At 31.2% G+C, this 25251-nt stretch overlaps 2 protein-coding genes across 2 annotated transcripts; both read right to left on the reverse strand.

Moving 5' to 3' along the window:
• Nucleotides 1–3345: 3345 nt before the first annotated feature.
• LOC123894532 (CO(2)-response secreted protease-like) lies at nucleotides 3346–15655 on the reverse strand. The gene is made up of 11 exons (XM_045944553.1): nucleotides 15225–15655; nucleotides 15021–15124; nucleotides 14815–14912; nucleotides 13535–13696; nucleotides 6337–6448; nucleotides 5708–6245; nucleotides 5319–5419; nucleotides 4904–5146; nucleotides 4703–4817; nucleotides 4371–4587; nucleotides 3346–3978 (listed from the first exon to the last, which is right to left on the reverse strand). The coding sequence occupies exons 1-11, from the start codon at nucleotides 15312–15314 to the stop codon at nucleotides 3431–3433; spliced, it is 2328 nt and encodes a 775-aa protein (XP_045800509.1). The 5' UTR covers nucleotides 15315–15655; the 3' UTR covers nucleotides 3346–3430.
• A 6041-nt stretch (nucleotides 15656–21696) lies between these two features.
• On the reverse strand, nucleotides 21697–24020 carry LOC123895969 (CO(2)-response secreted protease-like). Its single transcript, XM_045946433.1, has 5 exons — nucleotides 23959–24020; nucleotides 23552–23794; nucleotides 22986–23100; nucleotides 22681–22888; nucleotides 21697–22370 (listed from the first exon to the last, which is right to left on the reverse strand). The coding sequence occupies exons 1-5, from the start codon at nucleotides 24018–24020 to the stop codon at nucleotides 21823–21825; spliced, it is 1176 nt and encodes a 391-aa protein (XP_045802389.1). The 3' UTR covers nucleotides 21697–21822.
• Between the last annotated feature and the right edge of the window lie 1231 nt (nucleotides 24021–25251).

Here is a 25251-nt window from a genome sequence, read left to right on the forward strand (position 1 = left end):
TTAAAATTGATCTTGAGAAAGCCTATGACAGACTAAATTGGAATTTTGTTGAGCAATGTTTGGCGGAAAGCAAGTTTCCTCCTAAACTCATTAATATTATTCACCACTGTATCACCACTCCTTCTTTTAAAATTTTGTGGAATGGGGAAAAGACTGACATGTTCTCTCCTACGAGAGGAATACGTCAGGGTGACCCCTTATCCCCTTATTTATTTGTCATATGTATGGATCGCCTTTCTCATATTATTGCAGATCAGGTGGAAGCTAGTTATTGGAAACCTATGCGTGCAGGTAGGTCTGGTCCTCATATTTCTCATCTTCTTTTTGCTGATGATCTTCTTCTTTTTGCAGAGGCTTCCATTGAGCAAGCTCATTGTGTCATGCATTGTCTGGATCAGTTCTGCCAAGCCTCGGGCCAAAAGATCAACAACGAGAAAACTCAAGTTTATTTTTCTAAAAATGTGGATCAACACACAAAGGATGATATACTTCAGCATACTGGATTCACACATGTGAATAGTTTGGGGAAGTATTTGGGGGCGAACATTGCTCCTGGCAGAACAAGAGGGAAATTTCAACATATTATTGGGAAACTGCAAAACAAGCTTAGTGGGTGGAAACATCAATGTTTGAGTTTGGCTGGAAGACTTACACTGACAAAATCAGTTCTTAGCTCTATCCCTTACTATCATATGCAATACGCTAAGATTCCAAAGACTATGTGTGATGAAATGGAAAAAATTCAGCGTGGTTTTTTATGGGGTGACACTGAACAAAAGCGTAAACCTCACTTGATCAATTGGGATGTGTGTTGTTTGGCTAAGAAGGATGGGGGATTGGGAATAAGGAATCCTCACCAAATGAACATAGCTTTCCTCATGAAGATACTCTGGAATATCATTAATAGGCCAGAGGATTTATGGTGTAAGGTCCTATATAGCAAGTATGGCCGTAATAAGGACCTTCGGGTTTCTATAAATTCTCAACCTTGTGACTCGCCCCTATGGAAAGCCTTAACAGATATTTGGGATCAATTCCAACAGTATACGGTTTTACAGTTAGGGGATGGTAATCACACCAACTTTTGGATGGATAGATGGGTGCCTGATGGATCTTCTCTCATGACGAGGGCTACCAACCAACTGATTGATTCGACTCTTGTTGTAAAAGATGTTTTAACAGATGAAGGAAACTGGGATCTTAATTTCTTGAATGATAATTTGCCAACCAACATCGTGTACCAATTGGTTGCCCTTCCTGCACCTAGAGACACATATGGGCCAGACTCTATATGATGGAAAAGCACAAATACTCGACATTTTACTGTTCAGAGTGCTTATGATTTGCAACGGGAGAATGTTCACCATATAGAAGGGGACTGGACAGGGATTTGGAATTGGAAAGGACCACACAGAATTCAAACTTTTATGTGGTTGGCCGCTCATGATCACCTTCTGACTAACTACCGCAGGAGCAGATGGGGAGTGGGAATTTCGCCCATTTGTCATATATGTGGAAATGAAGACGAAACGGTCATCCATACTTTGAGGGATTGCATATATGCAACTCAAATATGGATCAAATTAGTTGCATCTAACCATATTACTAATTTCTTCTCTTTTAATTGTAGGGACTGGTGCTTCAAGAATCTTAGCAACGAGTATGGAGCGCAAAAAGAAGGGTGGACATCCATTTTCATGGTGGCATGCTGGTAAATGTGGAAGTGGCAAAACAAATCAATTTTCGATGAAAACTTTCGACGACCATCAAATCATATTCATGTGATCCTCAAGATGGCTAGAGATATTGACAGTTACAAGCATAATCATATTAGTAGAGGGCAACGGAAAAAGGACACCATTTTCATTGGTTGGAAGCACCCACCTGAAGGTTGGATAAAGCTTAATTGTGACGGGGCTTATAAAGAGTCAGTAGATCTTGCAGGGTGTGGCGGTTTACTTCGAGACTCAAATGGTCAATGGATTCAGGGATACACACAAAAGATTGGTGCATGTGATGCTCTACATGCTGAAATGTGGGGTATGTATACGGGAATGAATTTGGCTCGAAGACAAGGAGTTACTCATCTCATTGTTGAAAGTGACTCCAAAGTACTAATTGACATGGTTACAAGGAGATGCAATTTTAATGGGGCCACCCCCATATTGATCCGTAGAATCCAGGAGCTCATAAACTTAGATTGGCACATCCAGTTTAAGCATACGTGGCGAGAAGGCAACAGAAGCGCTGATTGGCTAGCTAATCATAGTTTAGCACATAGTTCTTTTGATGTAATATCTTTGGAGAGTCCTCCTAGAGAGCTCCAGAGTATCCTCTTTGATGATTTTTCCGGGGCTTGCATGCCTAGGAATGTGTGTTTAGTTCCTTAATTTCTTTTTCTTTTGGGCTTTTGCCCTCTTCATGTACCAAAAAAAAAATATTTAAACATAAAGATTTTAAAAATAAAGTACACATTATTTATGAAAAAAAAAAAAAAACAGGCAGGCAGGCAGACCTTCATTAAAAAAGAGACTAAAGCAATTTTAGTTAACCAATCGTTATTAGTTTGTTTAGTGGTGAATGACGCTGAACTTGGTAAGAAGGATTATGATTCGATCGCCCACAATTACAATCGGGAGGAGACTGGAACCATTTGATGACAGAACTGACCCTCGAACCAGATTAAACTGGTGGAGTGGTGGTGAAAGCAAAAAAAAGAAATAACAAATTTCACCACAAAAATCATTCAAATATAATCAATGGAACTTGTATGGTGTTAGTATTTTGTGATTTTATATCAATTAAAATGTTGGAAATATAAGGGTCTTGTAAAATAACCTTTAAAATTCTTGAATAAAAATTTGACAATACTATAGGATTCATTGTAGATTTGTAGTACATTTGCAAAATTTATGTAGTTTTTTCTTTCTCCTTGAAATGTTGGGTCATAAGAGTCTAGTATTGGATGAGATAAGACCTAAACATGGATTAATAATAAAAGTAGTTCTCACTTTATAAACCGATTTTTTAAGGTTGAGTTTAAATCTAACCTAAAATTTCTGAGAAATTGTGTCTCAGATTACCTGGTTTAATGATCAAGGCATAAATGGATTACTATATTTATTTATTTATACTAATACTAGTTTCTTAATCTTATATCCAAGGAGACAAATTATGAGCATGTATTCAAAAACATATCTTCTTTAGAATATAGACAAATTATGTGGCCTCATTAATGTGAATTAGAGATTTAGAGCCAAAAAATTGGTAGTCAAGAAGAATATATATCATTGAGAATCCATGTTTGAATATTAATACAGTCCATTCCAATACAAAATCATAATGTTAAAAAATTAAAACACAATCTTGTATGTATAATTAAGCAATCTATTTGAATATGTGTGTATTTATATGTGTGTGCAAAAAATAATTATTCAACTTTGACTGCATATACTGTATGAACATAATGTCTACCATCAAGCCATGTTAGAGACCCAAAATTGTATCCACCATGAGCTTCCTTAGCATAGAATGAGACTTTATAGGTAATTTTTTGAACACTTTCTGAAAATACAAGTTTGTTGGGAATGACCTTGACAATCAATCCTTTAGGGGCATGCACTTGTGCAACATATGTAGCATTTAAGGTTCCTACATTGGTCACTGTTCTTGTGATTATTCTTACTTTTTGATTTCTTTTAAGTGTTTGTATAGAGATTGATGGATAATTGATGTTGGATATAAGATCTTGAGATGTCCTTGGACAAGTTACATTGGTTTTAGACACTGATCTTATGGTTTTGTTTGAATAGCCGTAATAACAAAGGAATCGAATGTGGTCTTCAACATCGGTTTCGAAGACTAAACCAGGGTTTAGAGCTTTGAGTGGATTAATTTCTCCAACTCCCATTTCATGTGGGTTGGAAATGTAGTTTGAGCTATTTGTCACCGGCTTCCTCATGTTATTGTAGGTTGTAGCTGAATAATGGAACAACAAGATAAAATAAGTATCGATCATCTCGTATGCAGCATCGCCATTTTAAATTGAAGACGTGTCAAGTGTCCGTACATACATGTAAATTTCCAACACCATATCGTCACATTGATTATATCCAATTATTTTATTTTCTCAAATTATTATGTATTCAACTTGTCAATATTGTGTCTGGTTTACGTGTTTGTGTCGGTGCTTCATTGATCCTCTCTTTCTCTCGTGTATATGAAGCACTGATACAAACACGACAATGAAATTGACACGATAATAATTTAGGGAAATAGAATTGATTGAATATAATCAACTGTGTGGTGTTGTGTCAGTGTTCGAAGAGTGAAAACACACCTTCAATCTAAAATGTTTGGACTAGTAGTACCTGTTGTCATCAATGCTGATTTGATCATTGAAGGACTCCAACTTCCATGTACCGATTTGATGAATGCTGCAGCACCTGTCACATGAGGGCAAGCCATAGATGTACCAGATTTTATTCCAAATAAGGATGGCTTTCTCCCAACTGGAACACTTCCAGGTTCATCACTTTCGGGAACAATGGCGGCTAAAATGGAAACTCCTGGAGCCATGACATCAGGCTTAACAATAGATCGGTGAAAATAGTGAGTTCATTGTTCTCAAGATGATTATGTAATTATTGATACATGGATAAACAAAATGAACTGCGTGTTGGAAGACATGATAGAAAGTTACCTTGAGAATGTTTTCTGTAAGGCTTGAAGGACCTCTAGATGAGAAAGAGGCAACAATTGGTGCCGGCCGATATCTAGGAACTTCTATTGTTGGAAGAATTGTCGCAGTTGGTTTCCTGTAACAGAAACATGATAAAGTAAGCGCATAGATAACTGCATACTTGATAGATTTTATGTAAAGTTTATATCGGATTCGGCTTACTTGGTAGAGTTTATATACTGAAGGATTTGGTGCCCTTCAAGATTTCCAATCTCTGTGAAGGGAAATGCACCTGCATCAAAGGAAACATCTCTATTTTCTTTACTGACGAATATCATTCCCATGGCTCTTGCATCTTGTAAAACTAGCTTCTTGGTTTTCCTTGAAAGATTCGGATCATCGTCGACACAAATAACAATTTTGCCTGCTACTTTGTTATAATCTAGTGATCCAGGATAACAGTTCCTGCAGTTCAGTGAACAATTATTATGCATTTCTTCTGATGTGATTTTTAATGCCTAGAAACTTACGTTAACTAATATTATACGCATACTAGTTAGTAGCAAAAATATTAAATTTGAAATCTCATTTGAACTTATCTAATGAATTCCATACCAAGAGAAAATGATCAACATACCTAGCTTCTGATGTTGGCGCGAATTTGGCAGCTACATTCTCTCCAAATACAATAGAATGCAACGTTGAGACAGTAAGGTTTGAGAAGTTAATGCCAGTTCCCTGATAACACAAAGAGGAAATTGATTTATTTTTTATAAAACACAAAAATGATATCATAGTTAGCTATGTAGCACCGACAACACTTCAGACAGTTAGCTATGTAGCTATGACATGACACTGACACAGACAGTGACACATGTAATTACATTCAATCACTTATATTTTCTTAAATAGTTATCAGTGTCTAAATGTCAACGTCAGGATCGTGTCTAGTATATGTGCCTGCGTCGGTGCATCGTACATATTAGGTCTACCATAATTCTTTCGCTTGGAGATCAAGAAACATACTTGGAAACTTTTCCCATTTCCAAGGACAATAGTTGACTGAAAATTCCTATCAATATTAGAAGCTGCAACTGTAAATATCCACGGTGCCGTATTCACAACAGTGTAAGGATCAGGACCATCATTGCCAGCTGAACACACAACTATAACCCCTCTTTGTTCCGCATGAAATGCTCCAATAGCTATTGGATCATTCAAATAATCTGATTGCATCAGCGAACTAAGTCCAATAGAGATCGAGATTATATCAACACCATCTTTAATAGCATCATCCATAGCCTTTAGTATTGTTGAACCTGAACAACCATCTTCTGAACATGTTTTATAGGCAGCAATCCTAGTAGAAGGTGAACCACCTCTAGCTGTTCCTTTACCTAAACCAAAATAGCTTGCATTGTTGACGAATACACCGGCTGCAGTTGATGCAGTGTGAGTTCCATGTCCAATAGAATCTCTTGGTGAACCTTTTGTTCCTTCAATATGAGTCTTGTTGCTACCATATGTATCTTGTGTATTATAGTATCTTGCACCTATCAATTTCCTGTAATTCATGAAGCATATTTTTCATTTGACATTTCTAATCTTTCAATGTTTTTCATTTTGATAACATATGTAAGAGAACAGATAATCACCTGTTGCAATTAGATTTCTTGAAATCGTGTCCCTCCATGCAAACTCCTTTCCATTTTGAAGGAATCTTTCCTATACCATCATCTTTGAAACTTGGTGACTCTGGCCATATCCCTTGATGCAGAAAAATGATAGGTATTTTATTAGTATTATGTAATTGAATATTTGCAACAAAAGACCATATTGAGAATGTTAAAATGTCTACATAATTGCAACTTCAGTATGCTTGATTCCAAATATGTAATATTAATAATCATAATCATATGGCTATAATTAACAGTGTAATACATATGTATTAAATCCTTTACAAAATAGAGAATAATTTTGAGGCATTGTTTGCATATGAATTACTAAATCTTTACACTAATATTTCACTTTCCTTTCGCACCTATATCTCACCCTTCACTTTAATATCATAATCACTTTTTTCTGTCATAAATTCCATTTTTAAGAGGTCATTCTTTTTCAGATATAGTTAGACATTTAGATGTAAACATTTATCTTACTACCGGATGGATTTCACTTTAATTGTGGCATACTAGTTTAGTTTCCCAAGTCCCAACTTCGATATGGACATGGAATAATGCTAGCAACACACTCTTTAACAAACACACTCCAACACACTCTTTTTTATTGGTTGAAATTCACATGGGTCCCATAAAAAAATGTGGACACATATAAATTTTAACCAATAAAAGAAAGTGTGTTAGAGTGTGTTTGTTAAAGAGTGTGTTGTTAGCACTCCTCTATGGACATGATATATCACTTTTTTTAATCTATTAAAAAAGTCAAACTTGTTAAGCCACTAGTTTTGGTCTAGTGGTGAGGGGTTTGGGTAATATTGTAGAGGTCATGTGTTCGATCTTCAGCTCCATTGTAAAATAAAAAATAAGAAGTCAAACTTGCTTATTATATTAATTGAAATGAGTACATGATAGTATGATGGAAAAATACAAAAATTGACATCGGACACTACTTCTTTACTAGTGAAATACATAGTATTTAATACATAGTATTTGTATTTTTCACTTTTTTCGGAACTCAAACTCTAAACTCTTACTCCTCTTTTCACCTTAATTAAATCAGATGAACTACCCACTACACCCTAATATAATTAAACAGTGTCTATATGGGGAATAGGATTAAGTGTGGGAATTGCGGTGACGCACTAATGATACCAGTCATCCGATTTAAAGTAATGAGTGAAATGTATTGGTGATAGATTGATCACAACCGTCCAATTTAAAATCAGTAATTGTGATCTAAAACAACTATGTCAAAAATATCAGCAATAGATCTCAATTCGTCTATATGGTATCAATTCAGTTTATGTTCTTATATTATTGCTAATAGTACTTACTTAATATTTGTTAGAATTGAAAAATGAAAAGAAATTAAGGACAAGAAACGAGGATGTAATTATTTTCACCTCAACCTCATAATCTTGAATTATTTTCACTTTCCAAACTCATCATTGAATAGAAACTATCGATTTAAGGGGGCGTTTGTTTCAGAGATTATAAATATATTCCTGGGAATCTTAAGATGGAAATAATAATTCACATGTTTGTTACAATGGAAATAAAAATTGTTCCTGGGAAATAATTATACCCGGGAAATCATTTTTGTCTATGGTTCCTTGCTTTCTAATCCCCCCTAATTGAGGTGGGAAACTTTTATTCCCAAGTAATTTGAGCGGTTAGTGTAAAAATAGTGGGTACCCCCACTAACTTACACATGATATCACCTTTTAAAAAAATATAACTGTCAAAATATATATTAAAAATAAAATATATTAATTATTTTTAAGAATGTAAAATAAAGATTCCTGGTAACTAACAATTCTACCCAAACACCTTTTAAGGAAATTTATTCCTGGGATAGATATTCCTAGGAAACTTATTCCTGGATTTAACTTTTTATACCGTGAAACAAACGCCCCCTAAGAAGCCAGTCTTGGATCATGTGCTTCATTTAAAAGATGAAGTGACTAATTTCCCCAGTTTCATGTATAAACAACTGCATCCCATATTTAATATAAGAAAAAGTTCATTTTTTAGATATAATTGAAAAATTTATCTAAAAAATGAACTTTTTCTTATATATTTTTTTTAGATATATCAATCTTTCAATATATCTAAAAAGTTAACTTTTTCTTATATATTTTTTTCTTTAAAAAAACTCTTTCTTATATTAAAGAAAGGCAGAATTAACTTTTACTTTAATATGATCAAGACTAAATAAATAATCTTTGTTCACATGTACTTCAAATATAAATAAAAGACATTTATTTAGTTGTATTGATGACCAAAAAACTCAGGAGAAGAAGCGAGCCCCTATCGGTCAAAGAAAACCACATTTACTTTAAATATAAATAAATAAAAGACATTTGTTTTAAAATCTAAGAGAAACCATCAAATATGTACATTTACAAGTCAAGATAAGCCTCTAAAGGTTTCAAGAAAGTGGCGAGGAGCAGAGTATAGTATTTATATTTCTTTCTCTCAAAATAAATGACTCGAATAAAATAAAAATTTGTCTCAAAATATTTTAACTACTCAATTTTTAATGTAACATTTAGTAGTTATACTCTAATGTTATTATTTTTACTGTTTTCAATTAAGTCGTTAATATTTTTTAAGGACAATTAAATAAAAATTATTTATATTTTTTTAATTATTATAATTTTCTTAAATTATGCGAAATGATAAGATTTTTTTTTTTGGTGGTGAAATGATAAGATAAATAATTTATAATAGAACACAAGAGTAATAATAAAAAAAATATATATAAAAAAAAAACACAAGAGTAAATAAAAAATTATGTGGGTAGCAATCATTACAACTAGTTGCGGGTCAGAAATGAGCTGCCATTTACACAATATATACTATTTTCCCTGTTATAAAATGAGATCTTGTTCATTAGATTTAATTGCATATTTCATCTGTTATATTTATTTGGGTAAATAGTGTTATACCCCCATGTAAAATAGACGAGTTTTGCGTTACCCCCTGTAAAATATTTTTTTGAGATTACCCCCCTGCAATGTCAAGATTCTTTGCGTTACCCCCCTGGCTTAACAAGTGGGCATATGACATGGAAGAATCTTGACGTGGCATGACACGTGGAAATTAATTTATTTTTTTATTTATTTTTAATTGCCAACTCATTAATTAATGTGAGTTTTTAATTAAAAAAATGAAAAAAAAAACATAAAAGTTGTTATATTTTTATGAACTTACTTAAAAGAAAGTTTTGTTTTTTGACTAAAAGTTGTTATTATATATATAAAAAAAAATTCTTATATATATATATATATATATATATATATATATATAATAACTAATAATAGAGTAACAAAAAAAAACGAAGATGAAAAAAAACTAATAATAATAATAGTAACCAAAAAACTAATAATAATAATAATAACTAATATTATTATTAGTTAAAATATGTGATTGCAGTTTTTTTTTTGGTTATATTAGTTAAAATATGTGATTGCAGTTTTTTTTTTGGTTACTCTATTATTATTAGTTATTATTATTATTATTATTAGTTTTTTTGTTACTATTATTATTATTAGTTTTTTTTCATCTTCGTTTTTTTTTTGGTTACTCTATTATTAGTTATTATATATATATAAGAATTTTTTTTTATATATAATAACAACTTTTAGTCAAAAAAAAAAAAATTTCTTTTAAGTAAATTCATAAAAATATAACAACTTTGAAGGTTTTTTTTCATTTTTTTAATTAAAAATCCACATTAATTAATGAGTTGGCAATTAAAAATAAATAAAAAATAAATTAATTTCCACGTGTCATGCCACGTCAAGATTCTTCCATGTCATATGCTCACTTGTTAAGCCAGGGGGGTAACGCAAAGAATCTTGACATTGCAGGGGGTAATCTCAAAAAAAAAATTTGCAGGGGGTAACGCAAAACTCGTCTATTTTGCAGGGGGGGTATAACACTATTTACCCTATTTATTTTAGATATTTGCATATTTCATCTTTTATATTTATTTTCGATTTTAATTTGATCTCTTATATTTAAAAAATTTTAAGTTAATCCTTTTAGTCAAATTTATATTTAAGTTGTCCACGTGGCTAACAAATTTGTATACGCGAACAACTTCGAAGGATGACTACGTGAAAGTTTTAGATAAAATTAACTTAAAATGTAACATAAAGTTAGACTGAATTAATTAACGAAAATGACGAATTTACAGTGAAATCAACAACTTAAGGGATCAATTTTGAAACTTTTTAAATGTGAGAGAACAAATTAAACTTAAAGTAAACTTAAGGAACCAAATATGCAATTAAGTATATTTATTAATAATGTAAAGTTTTAAAATATGCATTTAATTAATTAGAGGATACAATTAAAAGATGGTATTAAAAAGTGTAAAAACATACGAAATGTTGATGCTTCTTCTTCTCTTTTTTTTTTAAAGGTTGATATATGATTTTAATGCTGCAATGCAACCGTCCATAAGTTATGACAATATGACAAATCTGTTTCACATGATAACACCATTATTTGTTTTTGTTTTGGCTCTATATACGTGCCATACTAATATAATATTGAAGATGTCCTCATGAACTTAGTTCGGTTGGTAGAGACATAGCATTATATGTGTAGGTAGTGATGGATCCCAGATCAGTGGGTGCAAAATTTTTAACGTCATTAATAAATTTAATATTATAATATATAGGAGATACCGATTTTTTATACGGTGATTTTATTTTCTTATTTTACCGTTTATTTAAACTAATCAAATTTTATTTTTCAATAAAAAATTTGCAATTTTTTTTATAACTTTCTGTAATATATTGAATTGTTTTTACTAAAAATTATAGAATTGAAATGTCCTAATAGCATTACCGTTTAGGGTCATTTTTCTCTTAATCAAATAACTGAATTATTTAAGTGAATATATATTATATTATATTTATGAAATTGAAGCATAAAAATTGAAATGTCCAAGTGGTATAATGTTTTAATCTAAAAGGTGGAGGTCGTGTTTTCGATTTATTGCGAAGCATTTTTTGAATTTACAGGATAATAGTTGTCAAATGTGATGGTCCGCTTTAAAGAATGTAATAAAACATTAATACATAATGAAATAAAAGCGTGAATGCGTAATTATACAAAAGTTTAGTAAAAAATAATAAGAAAGTATAAAAAGGAAACAAATGGGCCTTCAAAAAATAAAAGAAACAGATGGGCCGAGTCACACCTCTGGGCTGTTTTGTTTGAAAACTTCTCAACCCACCACAACATTTCTCCTCTACCTCTCAAAAAATTCGGAAAATGTTTTTCGAATTTTTTATAGTGTAAATTTTACACTAGAAAAACACTTCGGAATGTATTTTTCGAATTTTTTTGCATGCTAGGGGGCGGTAGGGGAGAAATGTTGTGGTGGGTTGAGTAGTTTTCGTTCTGTTTTGAGGAGATGGAGGATGTAGGTGCAAAATAAAAAATTTAGTGGGTGCAAAACAGATATAATACAAATTATAGGTGCAAATATCAAAAACTCAGGATGTGCAAGTGCACACCCTCACTTGCAGCTGGATCCGCCCCTGTGTGCAGGAGCCCAGGTTCGAACCTGGAACACTCTACTTATTCACTTTTAAGATAGATTTTCTAGCAACTAGACTATATTGAAAGTGTGTTATATCAACATCAATTTGTGGAACAAAAACGCCACATTTTCTCTCTCCATTCATAGCACGGAATTTAAGACATAAATAATACTATGGTAAATAAATATAAAGTGTAAAATTGTTGTTTGAATATCATTTGTGTATACTATGGTATAGTATAATCCCTTCGACGGGTCTAGGACTATTTTTTTGGTGTGTCAAAATTTATTAGCATTAAAAGTTTTAAATGACAATGTTAAATTCAAGTATGAAAGATATATTTTATTCGTCTCAAATTTTTTGTCATTTTAGAATTTCGCACATAATATTATCCGTCTCACCATTAAATAATTGTACTTCTATTTTATTTATCATTTTTTGACATTACATGTATTTAAATATGACTTTAAAATGACAACAATTCAAGATAAAAGTAATAAAAATTATGACCCATATATCAAATATTTTGAGTTCTTTTTTTTTCTTTTCTAAATGAACCCCTTTTTTTTTATAAAATACCTACGAAATAATCATTCAAAAATACAAGTATTCTTAACAGTAGAAATTTAATAAAAATTGTGTGCATGATAATTTTTTAACGATTAAAAATTTAATAAAAATTAAGTAAAGACTAACTTTAAAATGTCACTATTTTATAGAGACCAAACACATATTTAACTCTTTTTTTTTCTAATAGCCTAGTGGTTAGAAATTTTATCTTAAACGTGAATAAGTGGAGTGTTCAGGATTCAAACCCCAGTTCCTGAATAATTTATGTTGTCTCAACCAACTGAGTCAAGCTCCAGAAGACAAAATATATTTAACTCTATACACATATATAGAACTAATGTATGAATGTATGTATAAAAAAAATTTCAAAATTTTGGTGTGGCCACCACACTTGACCTTCAAGTAGATTCGTCCATGCTCCAGCCTTATTTGTACGCAAAAGTTAACAAAAAATTTGGCCTTAAATATAAGCAAAAGTAACTATATTCAACCCTATTTAATGTTATTGTTCCAAAAATATCCCTCATTAATTGTTCAACTTTTTAAGATAGCTACATAGTCTCAATGCAAATTTAATTCTTTGTAAAGGATAATATAATAAATTTAACAATTTTCTTAATAAGTGTGAAACAATAGAATTTGGCTTATACATAAGGCCGCAGACAGTAGGTAACATTTTCCTTATAATCACACTTTCACTGCTAGTGTCATTTTAAGAAAAAAATTAAAAAATAGAAAACATTTTATCCAAGTAAACAACATACTCCAATTATTTATGGAGAATGTTAACTTGTGCCTAAGGCACATGTTAAGAAGATAAATGTGGAAAATATTTATTGAACTTGTGTTGTATTCAATTCTCTAAGCATTAAATTCTTTGTATCATTAAATGCTATATTTCTATTTTTAGCTAGCTTAACATGTGTTCTTAGGGCACAAGTTAACATGACCCATTATTTATTCATTCAGAATTTATGAGCTAGAGACAAAAATCAAAATAAAAAAAGTAGTAGGAGTATATTTACTGGTGACAAACTAACCGGTGTCAATGAGAGCAATGATTATATCATGAGTTGATGAAGTTTGGTGAGTAGTGGCAGCTGGAGGTTTCATTCCCAAATCTGAATCTAAGAAATCCCAAGACCTCGTTGTATGCAATTCAAGTATTGGATCTTGGAACACTGACACCACACCATCATGGCCTGTTTACATATTACCAACATTATAGGAGACAATAACAACTCTCTCACAAAATTATAAATGTCCTTACATAATTCCCGCGAGTTTAATTCAGTTAGTAGAGACATTGTATTTTATATAAAAATTGAGGATAAAAACAATGAATTCATGCAGAATAAATATTGCATTTTATATGTAGGAGTTGAGATTTAAATCTCATACATTTTATCTATTTATTTTAAGGGTGAAATTTTACTAATTAAGCTAACTGATAAAAAAATGTATAAAATAAAATTTATTTATCAAGAATAACATATATTGTGGGACTGAAGTTAGAAGGGATTGATGGTTGAAATTTTCACTTGGCCCACTGGCTAGATAGAATTATTAAATGTTTTTATTTAATTTTATAGATTCATTATGATTTAGTGAGATTTTTTGAACAAATCCAATTGTTAGCTTGTTGTTTACATCATTTTGAACATTATTAAGGTTGGTGAACAAATTATTTATGCAAAGTAATTATAGAGATCATAATTCACTTTTAAGAAAAACTTTATTTCAAGCAAAGAATCAATATAATGAATTTAACACTTTTGTCATTTTCTTTCTTTTTCTTATAATCATATTACTATTTGTGCAAATTATATACCATGACTAATCTCTATGAAAAATTTAAAAGACAATTTATATTGAGGTATTCCTACCAACACTCTTTTGTATTTATCAAAATCAAATGTTTATCAGAGTAGTTCAGTTAATAGCTATTATAGAATATTATTAAAGAGATTTGAGTTCGAACAGTTATAGTGTGTGATTCTACTCACTATACTACTAAAAAAATAAATAACTAATGACCATTATTAAATTTAAAATCTTTCTCCTAATTTAAAACACTAATAATTTTTTCATTTTGAACCAAAATTTAAAACATGATAAAGAATAAAGTAAAATTACACTATTGTACCAGAACTGCCCCCGAACTAGATTAGACGGTCCGGTGGACCGGATACTAGTCATAAAAAAAAAATTACACTATTATATTCACAACAAAATAATAGGAAAAGTCAATGAGTCATAGAAGTTAGGAATTACCAATAGAGACAAAAAGAAATAGGAAGATTCAGAGAAGATGAAATACCAGACAATGTAGAAGCTTCAGCCTCTGTAAGCATGGCAGAGAATCCACTAAAGGCATGATTGTAATGGTGAATCAGTTCTATCCTCTCACTTTCTTCACTGATAAAATTAAAAATGGAAAATAGAACATTTCAATTTTTATAAGCTCAATTAATTTAAATATGGATTATAAATTTATAGATAAAAAAATTAATGGTAATTCCTAACCTTGGAATGATTGATGAAATTAACTCCAAATGAACTGATTCTGGTATTTGTTCATCTAATCCAATTTTATTTGGTGATGAATTTCCCATATAAACAACATAAGGCTACATTGAATATATATAAGAGAAACATTAATAATTTGGTAACTTTATCATATAACAAAATAAAATAATAAAGACAAAAAGAAAGGGTAACAATATGAACCTTAGTAATTTGATCTGCAATTGTTGTGTTACAGATAAGAAAAGAAGCTAAAAAGAAGAAGAGATGAAGGAATTGAATAAGCCACTCCATTGAATATGAAGTATCAATTGTTTCTAGTGAAGAAAATTGGTCATGTAATTGTTCATTTTATAGGCTACTAAGTATAGTGTATGTATTTTTCAATTGTCAAATAAAAAGTGTATGTATTTTTCTTGCTTGAAGAATTAAGCTTGTGAGAGAGCATCTTTGTTCATTTTTTTTGTCTCTTTATTCTCTATAGCATAAGGCATTAACTAGTTCTAGTAGCTGATATATACTACTTCTAGAATAAGTTTACTCATTATTGCATTTCTTTTGTACACATATACTCATTATTGGTTGTCAAAATCCAATAAAATAATCAACTTAAATGTTAGAATAGTTGGATATATGACTCTCTTATGTTCGAAACTTCAAGGTACTTACTTATATAAAAGACTAGATGTTCAGCTGTCAACTTAAAGATTAGTCTTATAGATCGTGAGGATAAAACTCTTGACCATTTACTTAAAAGACTTATATTTCTTACCATTTAGATCAATTTATTATTGATGTCAATACTTACAAAGATTAATTCCACAAAATAATTTATGAGCAAGTCTTGTAGGATCACAAGACCAAGGCCTCGTTTGTTTTAGCTTTAAAAAGAGTGATTTTTCTTTATATTTTTAAAAATAATTTTTATGATAATTTAATTAAAAATAGTAAAAGTTATTTTAAATTCATTTTTCTATAAAATAAAAGGGTGGTTTTGACATTCACCAACATAAATATTCATGTTAAAGATTTTAGAAAAGGGTGATTTTATTATTCACTTAACCACATGACAAGTTTCAATTCAAGTTATCGTAAAAAAAAAAAAGTTTCGACTCAAGTTTATTATCACACTCAACTAGTTTTTTTTTTTTCCTTTTCTTCAATTATCTGAATTCTTGTGAAAAAGTAAAGAAAAGTGAGAGATTCTAATTACCTATATAGGTGTCCTTTCTTTAATAAGATAGTATGAGTGAAATTAATTAAAGTAGATCATATGCTTGAAATGCAAGTAAATTAGCTTCTTTTTGTGCTAAAGAATTGGGAAAGAATTGTTTCATATATCCATAGCCACGTGTAACTCTTTTATTTGATTCCTTTCATTCCCTTTCTCTCATTCCCATTAATTTCTTCATCTTCAAGCATTTTCTGTTCAATTGGTAATCTTCTTTGTTATAGATTCTCAATTGGGCTTTTGGCCAATTAGTGATGTCTATAGACTCTATAGGGTCAGCCTTTACAATGTTTAGAGCACTCATAGCCGAAAATTTCTGAACCCACCACAACATTTCTCCCCTACCCCTTAGTGCACCCAAAAAAATTCAAAAAATACGTTCCGAACTATTTTTTAGTGTAAAATTTACACTATAAAAAATTCGGAAAACGTTTTCCGATTTTTTTGGGAGGTAGGGGAGAAAGTGAGTGAGTGGGATGAGAAAATTTCCTTATAGCCTTATTATACAAACTCATATATAAAATGGTTAATATATATATATATTCTTTAGAAAACTAAGCATGACGAAATGCTCTCTAAGATCAAGACATTCTCTTTTGTTACATCAAGACATGGTTTAAGAGCAATTATAAAATTATTTATATCATAAATATTAATGGGGCTAGCTTCCATAGATTTGAGATTATTCGCTTATGTATTGAACATTTTTTTTTATAATCATTATGTATTGAACATTTAATAGTTAATGAAATGTATTAAATTTGTTTGATTAAAAAAAAAAAAAGAATACTTAGTTTTTTTACCGCTAAATAAAATTTTTGAAGTTTGAAATATTTGACTTTTAAACGTATTGTTAATGTAAAAAGTAAATAATAATTTTGGACTATAAGTCAATATAAATTTATTTAAGGTGTGACTAGATGTACTGGATTCGATATCCAGTTCTATTGTAAAAAGAAAATATTATGATTAAATTTAAAATTTTCAATGATATGATAATTTATAATTAATATGATAATATACTCAAATGAAATCCATAAATAAATTGAGAGAACCAGAAAACAAAAGAAAAATAAGGGAGCATATAAATATTTTAACGGAAATTTATACACATTATGGAAAGAATAGTTTATTTTTTTTATAAAAGAAATATTCGATGCCACAATTTTTATTTCAGCAATGCTATATGTACCGAAAAAAACCTACCGAAAAAATCACGAATTCCTTTTTTATTATATATATATATATTTCTTTCCAAAATAGATCTAAAAACCACCGCCAAAATCCCTCAAGCCAGTCTCTTCTAAAAACCACCGCTACAAACCGGCAACACCGATTAACAAATTCTCACTACAAGCACCTTGTAAAATTCTTCGATTCAAAAGCAGGGAGAATTCCTTTGAAAAATAATTTCTATTCTGATGCATAATCATGTATGCAGACACTATATCTCTTCACTTCTATTCTATTTATGGGGTGATTTTTTTCAACCCTGTAGCCGAGAGTTGGAAACAATTTCTCAGAAAATTTAAATGGTACCAGCATTGTTGTGACATATGAAATGAGGAAGTTGATTGTTGAAACTTTTGTTGTCTTGGAAAAGTAGAATAATGAGAGATCTATGTCTACTTTGACATCAGATCCATGTTCTACTGCCATGGAAGGTTGGAAGAAGCTGTGGAAGAAGAGTACGCAGAGAGAGAAATACTAGAAAAGAAAGAAGAAAGAAACAAAACAAAAAAAAAACACGAGTTATTGAATGACACGTCATTCGGGATGACTTCGGGAAATCAGTTTTCGGTACATAAAGCATTCCCTTTTTATTTTTACAGAAAACATGGAAAGAGTTAAAATGGGCTGGGCTGCGCTGGGCGAATATTGTGAAACGTTGGTGTCCGGTGTGCCATATAATATAACTAAATGTAGAATTTCTCCTCACACCCCCTACATTCTCAAAAACCTTCCATTTTTTTTTTCTTCTTTCAAATTTGGCTCCGTCTGTTTAAGATTTTTTTAATAAAAAATCTATTTATCATTTTAATAGTGTTACCTATATATTTTGTAAAAAATATCATTTTTAACCCCAAAATTAAAAGCTAATATAATAGCCTTTCTATTTTATTTTTTTTAAATTAAGGAACTAAAGTGTAGGAGCTTCATATTATTTTAAAATAATAATTTTTAGGATAGTAAACAAACGGAAAGTAACTTTAAATTTTTTGAGAACTTCTAAAAAAGAATCTCTAGATTTTTTCAAAACAAAATCATTTTTTTAAACCTTAAACAAACGCATATTTTCATGATATTTTACCCTTCATGATATTTTTGTTTTGTTTAAACCCTTTATGATATTTTACCCCTCTGAGTTTATAATAATTGGAGCAGCATGCTAAATTATGTAGAATGCAAATTTTCAACATTCTTTTTAATCCCTTGTAAAAAAAACATTCTTTTTAATCCAGTTTAAAAAAAACATTCTTTTTAATCCAGTTTAAAACATTCTTTTCAACTTAATTTTAAATCAATATTAGTGTAATTAATTCTAGCAATTATTATCAACACAAGTTAGGTTTTGACTCATTTTTTTTTTTATAATCAAAAATTTATTATAAGGGAGTATAAAGGGGTACTCAAACCCTTACAAGAAAGAGCACTAAATTAAGTGCTCAGAATACAAGACATAGGATTTAAACACCAAAAAGAAAAAGAAGTACAAGTCATACGCCCATACTGACCAGTGAACCACAACCAAGAATAAAGTTTGTTTGTCTCCAATAACGACGAAGCATCCGGAATATTACCCTTAAAAATTACTTTATTGCGAAGATTCCAAATATTCCAAGTGGTTGTCAACCATACCAAGTACCGGACACGACATTTGTCTTTCATTTTGAACAAATCACCAAATAAAAGAAAATGATCTCTACCTTCGACTCCGGTTTGTAACGATTTCCCTAACCAACATAAAACTTTGTTCCATACTCCCTTACTAAAAGGAGATGAAAAGAAAAGACGTTTTTCGCCCTCAACTTGTTGAAAACAAAAAACGCATAATAATTCATGATGATTAGTCAAAATACCACGGTGATGAAGAGCTGCTCTAGTTAGTAATTTGTTTAATAATAACCTCCAACCGAAAACATTTACTTTCGAAGGAACATCCGACTTCCAAAGGCGCTGAATGGCCTCGAGCACATGAGCATCTTGAAGCTCTACCTGCCGCAGGTCTAATAAATACGTATAACAGGATTTAACCGTGAACAATCCATTCGAATCCGGAATCCAGCGCCACTGATCGTGATTATTGTTGTGAAGCGAAAAACCATCGAACAAACATTGTAATTCAGTAAGCTGCTGAGCTTCGTTCACACTCAACGATTCAGACCAATTCCACCTCCATAATGGCACTAAACCATTTCCTCGCAGACGTTCAGAAACCTTAACATTCTTGATCGCTTCTTTAGCATACAAATCAGGAAAAATATCACAAAAAGCCTGGTTTCCGTACCATTTAAATTGCCAAAACCCAATGTTATTACCGTTACCAACGCAACAACTAATATTGGATTTAAACCAACTATCACTCATCCCGCGCCCGGGACTAATAATATCACGCCACCACAAAGAGGAGTGTGCACTAGGCGTAATATCAAGACCACTCAGCAATAGAGAAGGTAGGTGGCCATAACGGTAACGAAGCAAGTCAGCCCAAATTGCATTATCGTGATTCAAAAAACGCCACTTCCACTTGCTAAGCAAAGCCAAATTAAAGAGTTCGAGATTTTTTACTCCTAAACCACCTTTCTCCTTAGGTAAACAAATTTGATCCCATTTAACCCATCATACCTTTCTCTCCTCTACACCACCACCCCACAAAAAGTTCCGCTGAATTTTCTCGATACTTTTTAGCACACAACAAGGAGCCCTGAAAAAAGAGAAAAAATAAAGAGGTATACTATCCAAGACAGAATTGACCAGAGTGATGCGACCACCGAAGGACAAATGACGGTTATGCCAAGAATTCAAACGTTTAGTCATAGCCTCCACAACAGGTTTCCAAGTCTCTCTCCTTCGCGGATTAGCTCCTACCGGTATTCCCAAAAATTTAAAGGGAATTGTCGCCGTATTACAAGCTAAAAAAGAGGCCCCAGCTTCAAGAAGTCTTGCACCCACATTGATACCGTAGAGTTTACTCTTCACAAAATTAATTTTTAAACCGGACACCAGTTCAAAACCTCTAAGCATAGACTTAATAGTCCAAAAATTCTCCCAATTGCCTTCTCCCATTATAATGGTATCATCCGCGAATTGTAACAATTGGAAGTGAAGATTGACATTTACCTTAAAGCCCCTGAACTTGCCTACATCATCAGCTTTCTTCATCATACTTGCCAAACCTTCCGCGACAATAAGAAATAAGAACGGAGATAATGGATCACCCTGACTCATGGTTTAAAGTGTGGTGTCCAACTCACTTGTAGAGTTGTTCTTGAGCCAAATGTGGATGATCCCCCGGCTGCCCCCTCGTGATGACCCAACATTAACCTTTTGATGCTTAGTTGAAAAGGCTCCGATAATCTATAGTTCAGCTACGGGGTAAATAATGTCTCGCTAAAATTGTCCCATCATGAATCAAAATTGGCTACTTCCGAACAATTGGTCTTAAAAGAAACTCATTAACCGCTGGAGTCAAATATCTTGGTTATACTCAATTTATTCATACGATTTTAGTGCCTAGAGATGGTACTGATCCTTTTATGGGACACTATATATGAGTATGGTCCTAACTCCTACACCTACTAGAAGAGAAGAATTGTGGCATGAGCTTGGCAATTTATCACAATCTATTCAGCGACCTAGGGTAATATTTTCCTATAGGAGAATGCTTGTCACACTAGGAACATGGTAGAATCTCTTTACAAACAAAATTGTTAAGTCGGACTCCGTGATGGGGTTTGAATCCAAGTTGTCCCACTTGTGTGCGGTGAGTTTTCAATGACTATTGATATTTTGTCTATCTAAAAAAATCTCATATGTATAAAGACCATTAGTTCATTATAATATAATATGGTATAGTACAATGTTAAGATAATTAGAGTTTGTTGGTGTTAGTTAATTAGTTAGAAATTAGTTATAGTTGGTTACTCAAATAGTTAGTTAATTGAGTCCTATAAATAGAACACTAATGTACACATTTTACTATCTTTTATCAATCAAATATGAACTCTAATGAACTTTTACCTCATGAGCATGACTATGCTCTCTTTCTATCCTATGTGTATGATCTATGGCATTATGATCCTATGATTCTTGACATATAAACCAAGGTTTCATGCTTTCAATACAAATTCCTCTCATCAATTTTACATAACGATATTATTTTCAATTTTAATCCATTTTGTTGGCATATAATGTTATCTTTAGCAGGCTTGAGAAATTCATACATTTATTGAATTTTGGAGTCTACTAAATGACAATAACTCATTCCCATAACAACATAAAGTAATGCAAACATAAAAATCAATCTGGCCATTTTATTCAACTTATTGGATGGGTTGTGCCTGCACAAATTTATTCAACTTGAACTGCAAATACTGTGTGAACATAATGTCTACCATCAAGCCATGTTAGAGACCCAAAATTGTATCCACCATGAGCTTCCTTAGGATAGAATGAGACTTTATAGGTAATTTTTTGAACACTTTCTGAAAATACAAGTTTGTTGGGGATGACCTTAACAACCAATCCTTGAGGGGCATGCACTTGTGCAACATATGTAGCATTTAAGGTTCCTACATTCGTCACTGTTCTTGTGATTATTCTTACTTTTTGATTTCTTTTAAGTGTTTGTATAGAGATTGATGGGTAATTTATATTGGATATAAGACTTTGTGAGGTTCTTGGGCATGTTACATTAGTCTTAGACATTTTTCTTATGTCTTTGTTAGAATAGCCATAATAACAAAGGAATCGAATGTGGTCTTCGACATCTGTTTCGAAGACTAAACCAGGGTTGAGAGCTTTGAGTGGATTAATTTCTCCGACTCCCATTTCATGTGGGTTGGAAATGTAGTTTGAGCTATTGGTTACTGACTTCCCCATGTTATTGTAGGTTGTAGCTGAAAAAAAACAAAAAAACAACAAAACGACATTAGTATTGATCCTCTGTTATGTAGCACCGACACTTCATGTTGAAGGTGTGTCTGACACCAACATGTGTGGTTACTTTCAAGAATTTTATTTTCTCAATTATTGGTAGAAAGTCAGTGTTGTGTCCTATGTGAGTGCTTAATCGATCCTCTCTTTAAGGAAATAGAAGTGATTGCATATAACCACATGTGTCGGTGTCTGGCCGGCAAATACATGCCTTTAACCTAAAGTGTCAATGATACAAGAAAAACTTAGTTAAATGTTTTGGTTTATTAATACCTGATGTCATTAATGCTGATTTGATCATTGAAGGACTCCAACTTCTATGTACTGATTTGATAAATGCTGCAGCACCAGATACATGAGGACAAGCCATTGATGTACCAGATTTTAAGCCAAACATGGATGGTTTTTTCCCAATTGGAACATTTTCATTTTTAGGAATCAGAGCTGCCAATATCGAAACTCCTGGAGCCATGACATCCGGCTTAACAATAGATTTAGCGGAAAACTGTGAGTTTATTGTTCTAAAGATGCTTATGTAATTCTTGGTTAGTTTATAGGAACACAAGACAGAAAAAAACCTTGAGAATGTTTTCAGTAAGGCTTGAAGGACCTCTCGATGAGAAAGATGCAACAATTGGTGCAGGTCGATATCTATGAACTTCTGTTGTTGGAAGAATAGTTGCAGTTGGTTTCCTGTAATGGAAGCATGATAAGCATGATAGATTAAGCATATCCATGACGTCCATGGTATATTATTTAACATCTTTTTCAGATTCCGATCAACTTGAAGATAGAACAACAAATTTAACTATACATTTATAAATTTTATTATTCTTTCTTAATACAAAGCTGTTTAAAGTTTAAACAATCAATATTTAACAGTCAACAAGTGGTTTATATTGTGATAAGCAATTTTATGATTTTATAAGTCTCGGTAACGACATCATAATAACCATATTTATCCAACATATTTTTACAATTTCAATTACAATAAGGCCTGAGAAATAAGAATAAATTGCTAACGCGATCATGATTGCTACTTTAAAACTTGTTTATGTAAAATATATAATAGTTTTACCGATGCTGTAATAGTTTTACTGACTTAATAATTGGCAGTGTATGTGTAAAAGATGATAATGCTTACTTGGTAGATTTTAGGTACTTAAGGATTTGATACCCTTTAAGATTTCCAACCTCTGTGAAGGGAAATAGACCTGCATCAAAGGGAACATCTATGTCTTCCTTCTCAATGAGTATCACTCCAATGGCTCCTGCATCTTGTACAATTAGCTTCTTCATATTCCGTGTAATATTTTGATCGTCATTGACACAAATAACAATCTTTCCTGCAACTTTTCTGTTATCTAGTGATCCTGGATAACAGTTCCTGCATTTTAAAGAACATTTTTACACTTTTCTTACAGCTTATGTCAACTAGTATTAGTGTCTTATGTATGTGTGTGTCAGCTAGTAATACTTTAATAGATGCAATTAATGCCATAGACATGAAATGATAACTCAGTAACATGATAAGAACACATAATTAGGTACCTAGCTTCTGTTTTTGATGTAAATTTGGCTGCAACTTCCTCTCCAGAGACAAGAGAATACATCGTTGAGCGAGTAAAGTTTGAGAAGTTAATGCCGGTTCCCTGACGACTCAAACAAAGAGAAACATGAATTTTTAAAGAACACGAAACTAACGCATATAGTTACATTCAATCACCTATTTTCTTAAACTATAATGAACATTTAAATGTCAATGTCTAGTGTCTGTATGAGTGATTCTTAATTTCGGATCGCATTTTCTGAAGTTTTTCAAAGTTTTTTAGTTCAAATTCAGGAAAAATTCAAAAAAAACACAGTCCGAAGTTATTTTTAAAGGCAAAAAAAATTTGAAAAACGCGTACCAAAATATTTACTCAAGGAAAAATATGGAAAAACACGAGAGTGGAAAGAGAAAAATATATAATACGTCTTTAAATATCAAATATTTCTTTAGTTGAATTGGTAAATGGTAAAGTTAAAATGTCATAAATATTTCCCGCGTTGTCCGGGTTATGTTTATAAAAATTTATTACTTGTTATACTTTTTTTTTTGACAAAAAATATTTTTTATAAATAAGTTTTGTTTATTGAAGTTAAAATAGTAAATGTTTAGAATGAATAAAATGAATGTATATAAACATAGAAAATATATCATTATATACGAGTGAAGATAAAAATAAATATATATAGTAAATACGCGTAAATAATGGCAGACTCTAAGAGCATTTCGAGATGAATAATTTATGTAAATATCGGATGAACATAAATTTATTTTAATAATATTCTAAATAGTTAAAGAATAATATATATTTTTTTGTTTTTCTACTAGCAATGTAGTACATAAATTTGCAAAATTATCTTTTATTTTTATTAATGTATATAAAAAAGATGAAGAAAAGAAAAATATGAAAATAAATAAAAGATCAAAGAAATAATGAAACATCCAACATTACATGCAAAATTAAAGAGAAAATCAATTCTAATATATTTATGGTATGCGTGTGTAATAACTGGTTGAGGATATTTTTTGTTATTTCATATATGAGAATGACAGAATTGTGAGTGATTTATTAATATTCAAATTTTAATTTTTTAATTTAAACTTCATAATTGATTGGTACTGTCATGCATGTAATTGGTTGGTGGTGTTCTTGGTGATTAATACATATGACTCAAGAGTTATATTTAATGCATGAAAATTAGAGAAAACAAATTGTGTGTAATTTATCTAATATTCAATAAAAATTAAAATGTTATGGTATATTATTTGTGTTTTCTTCATTTCTTTAATTAAAT

This window comes from Trifolium pratense, linkage group LG7 (assembly GCF_020283565.1).
Source record: "Trifolium pratense cultivar HEN17-A07 linkage group LG7, ARS_RC_1.1, whole genome shotgun sequence".
NCBI classification, from domain to species: domain Eukaryota; kingdom Viridiplantae; phylum Streptophyta; class Magnoliopsida; order Fabales; family Fabaceae; genus Trifolium; species Trifolium pratense.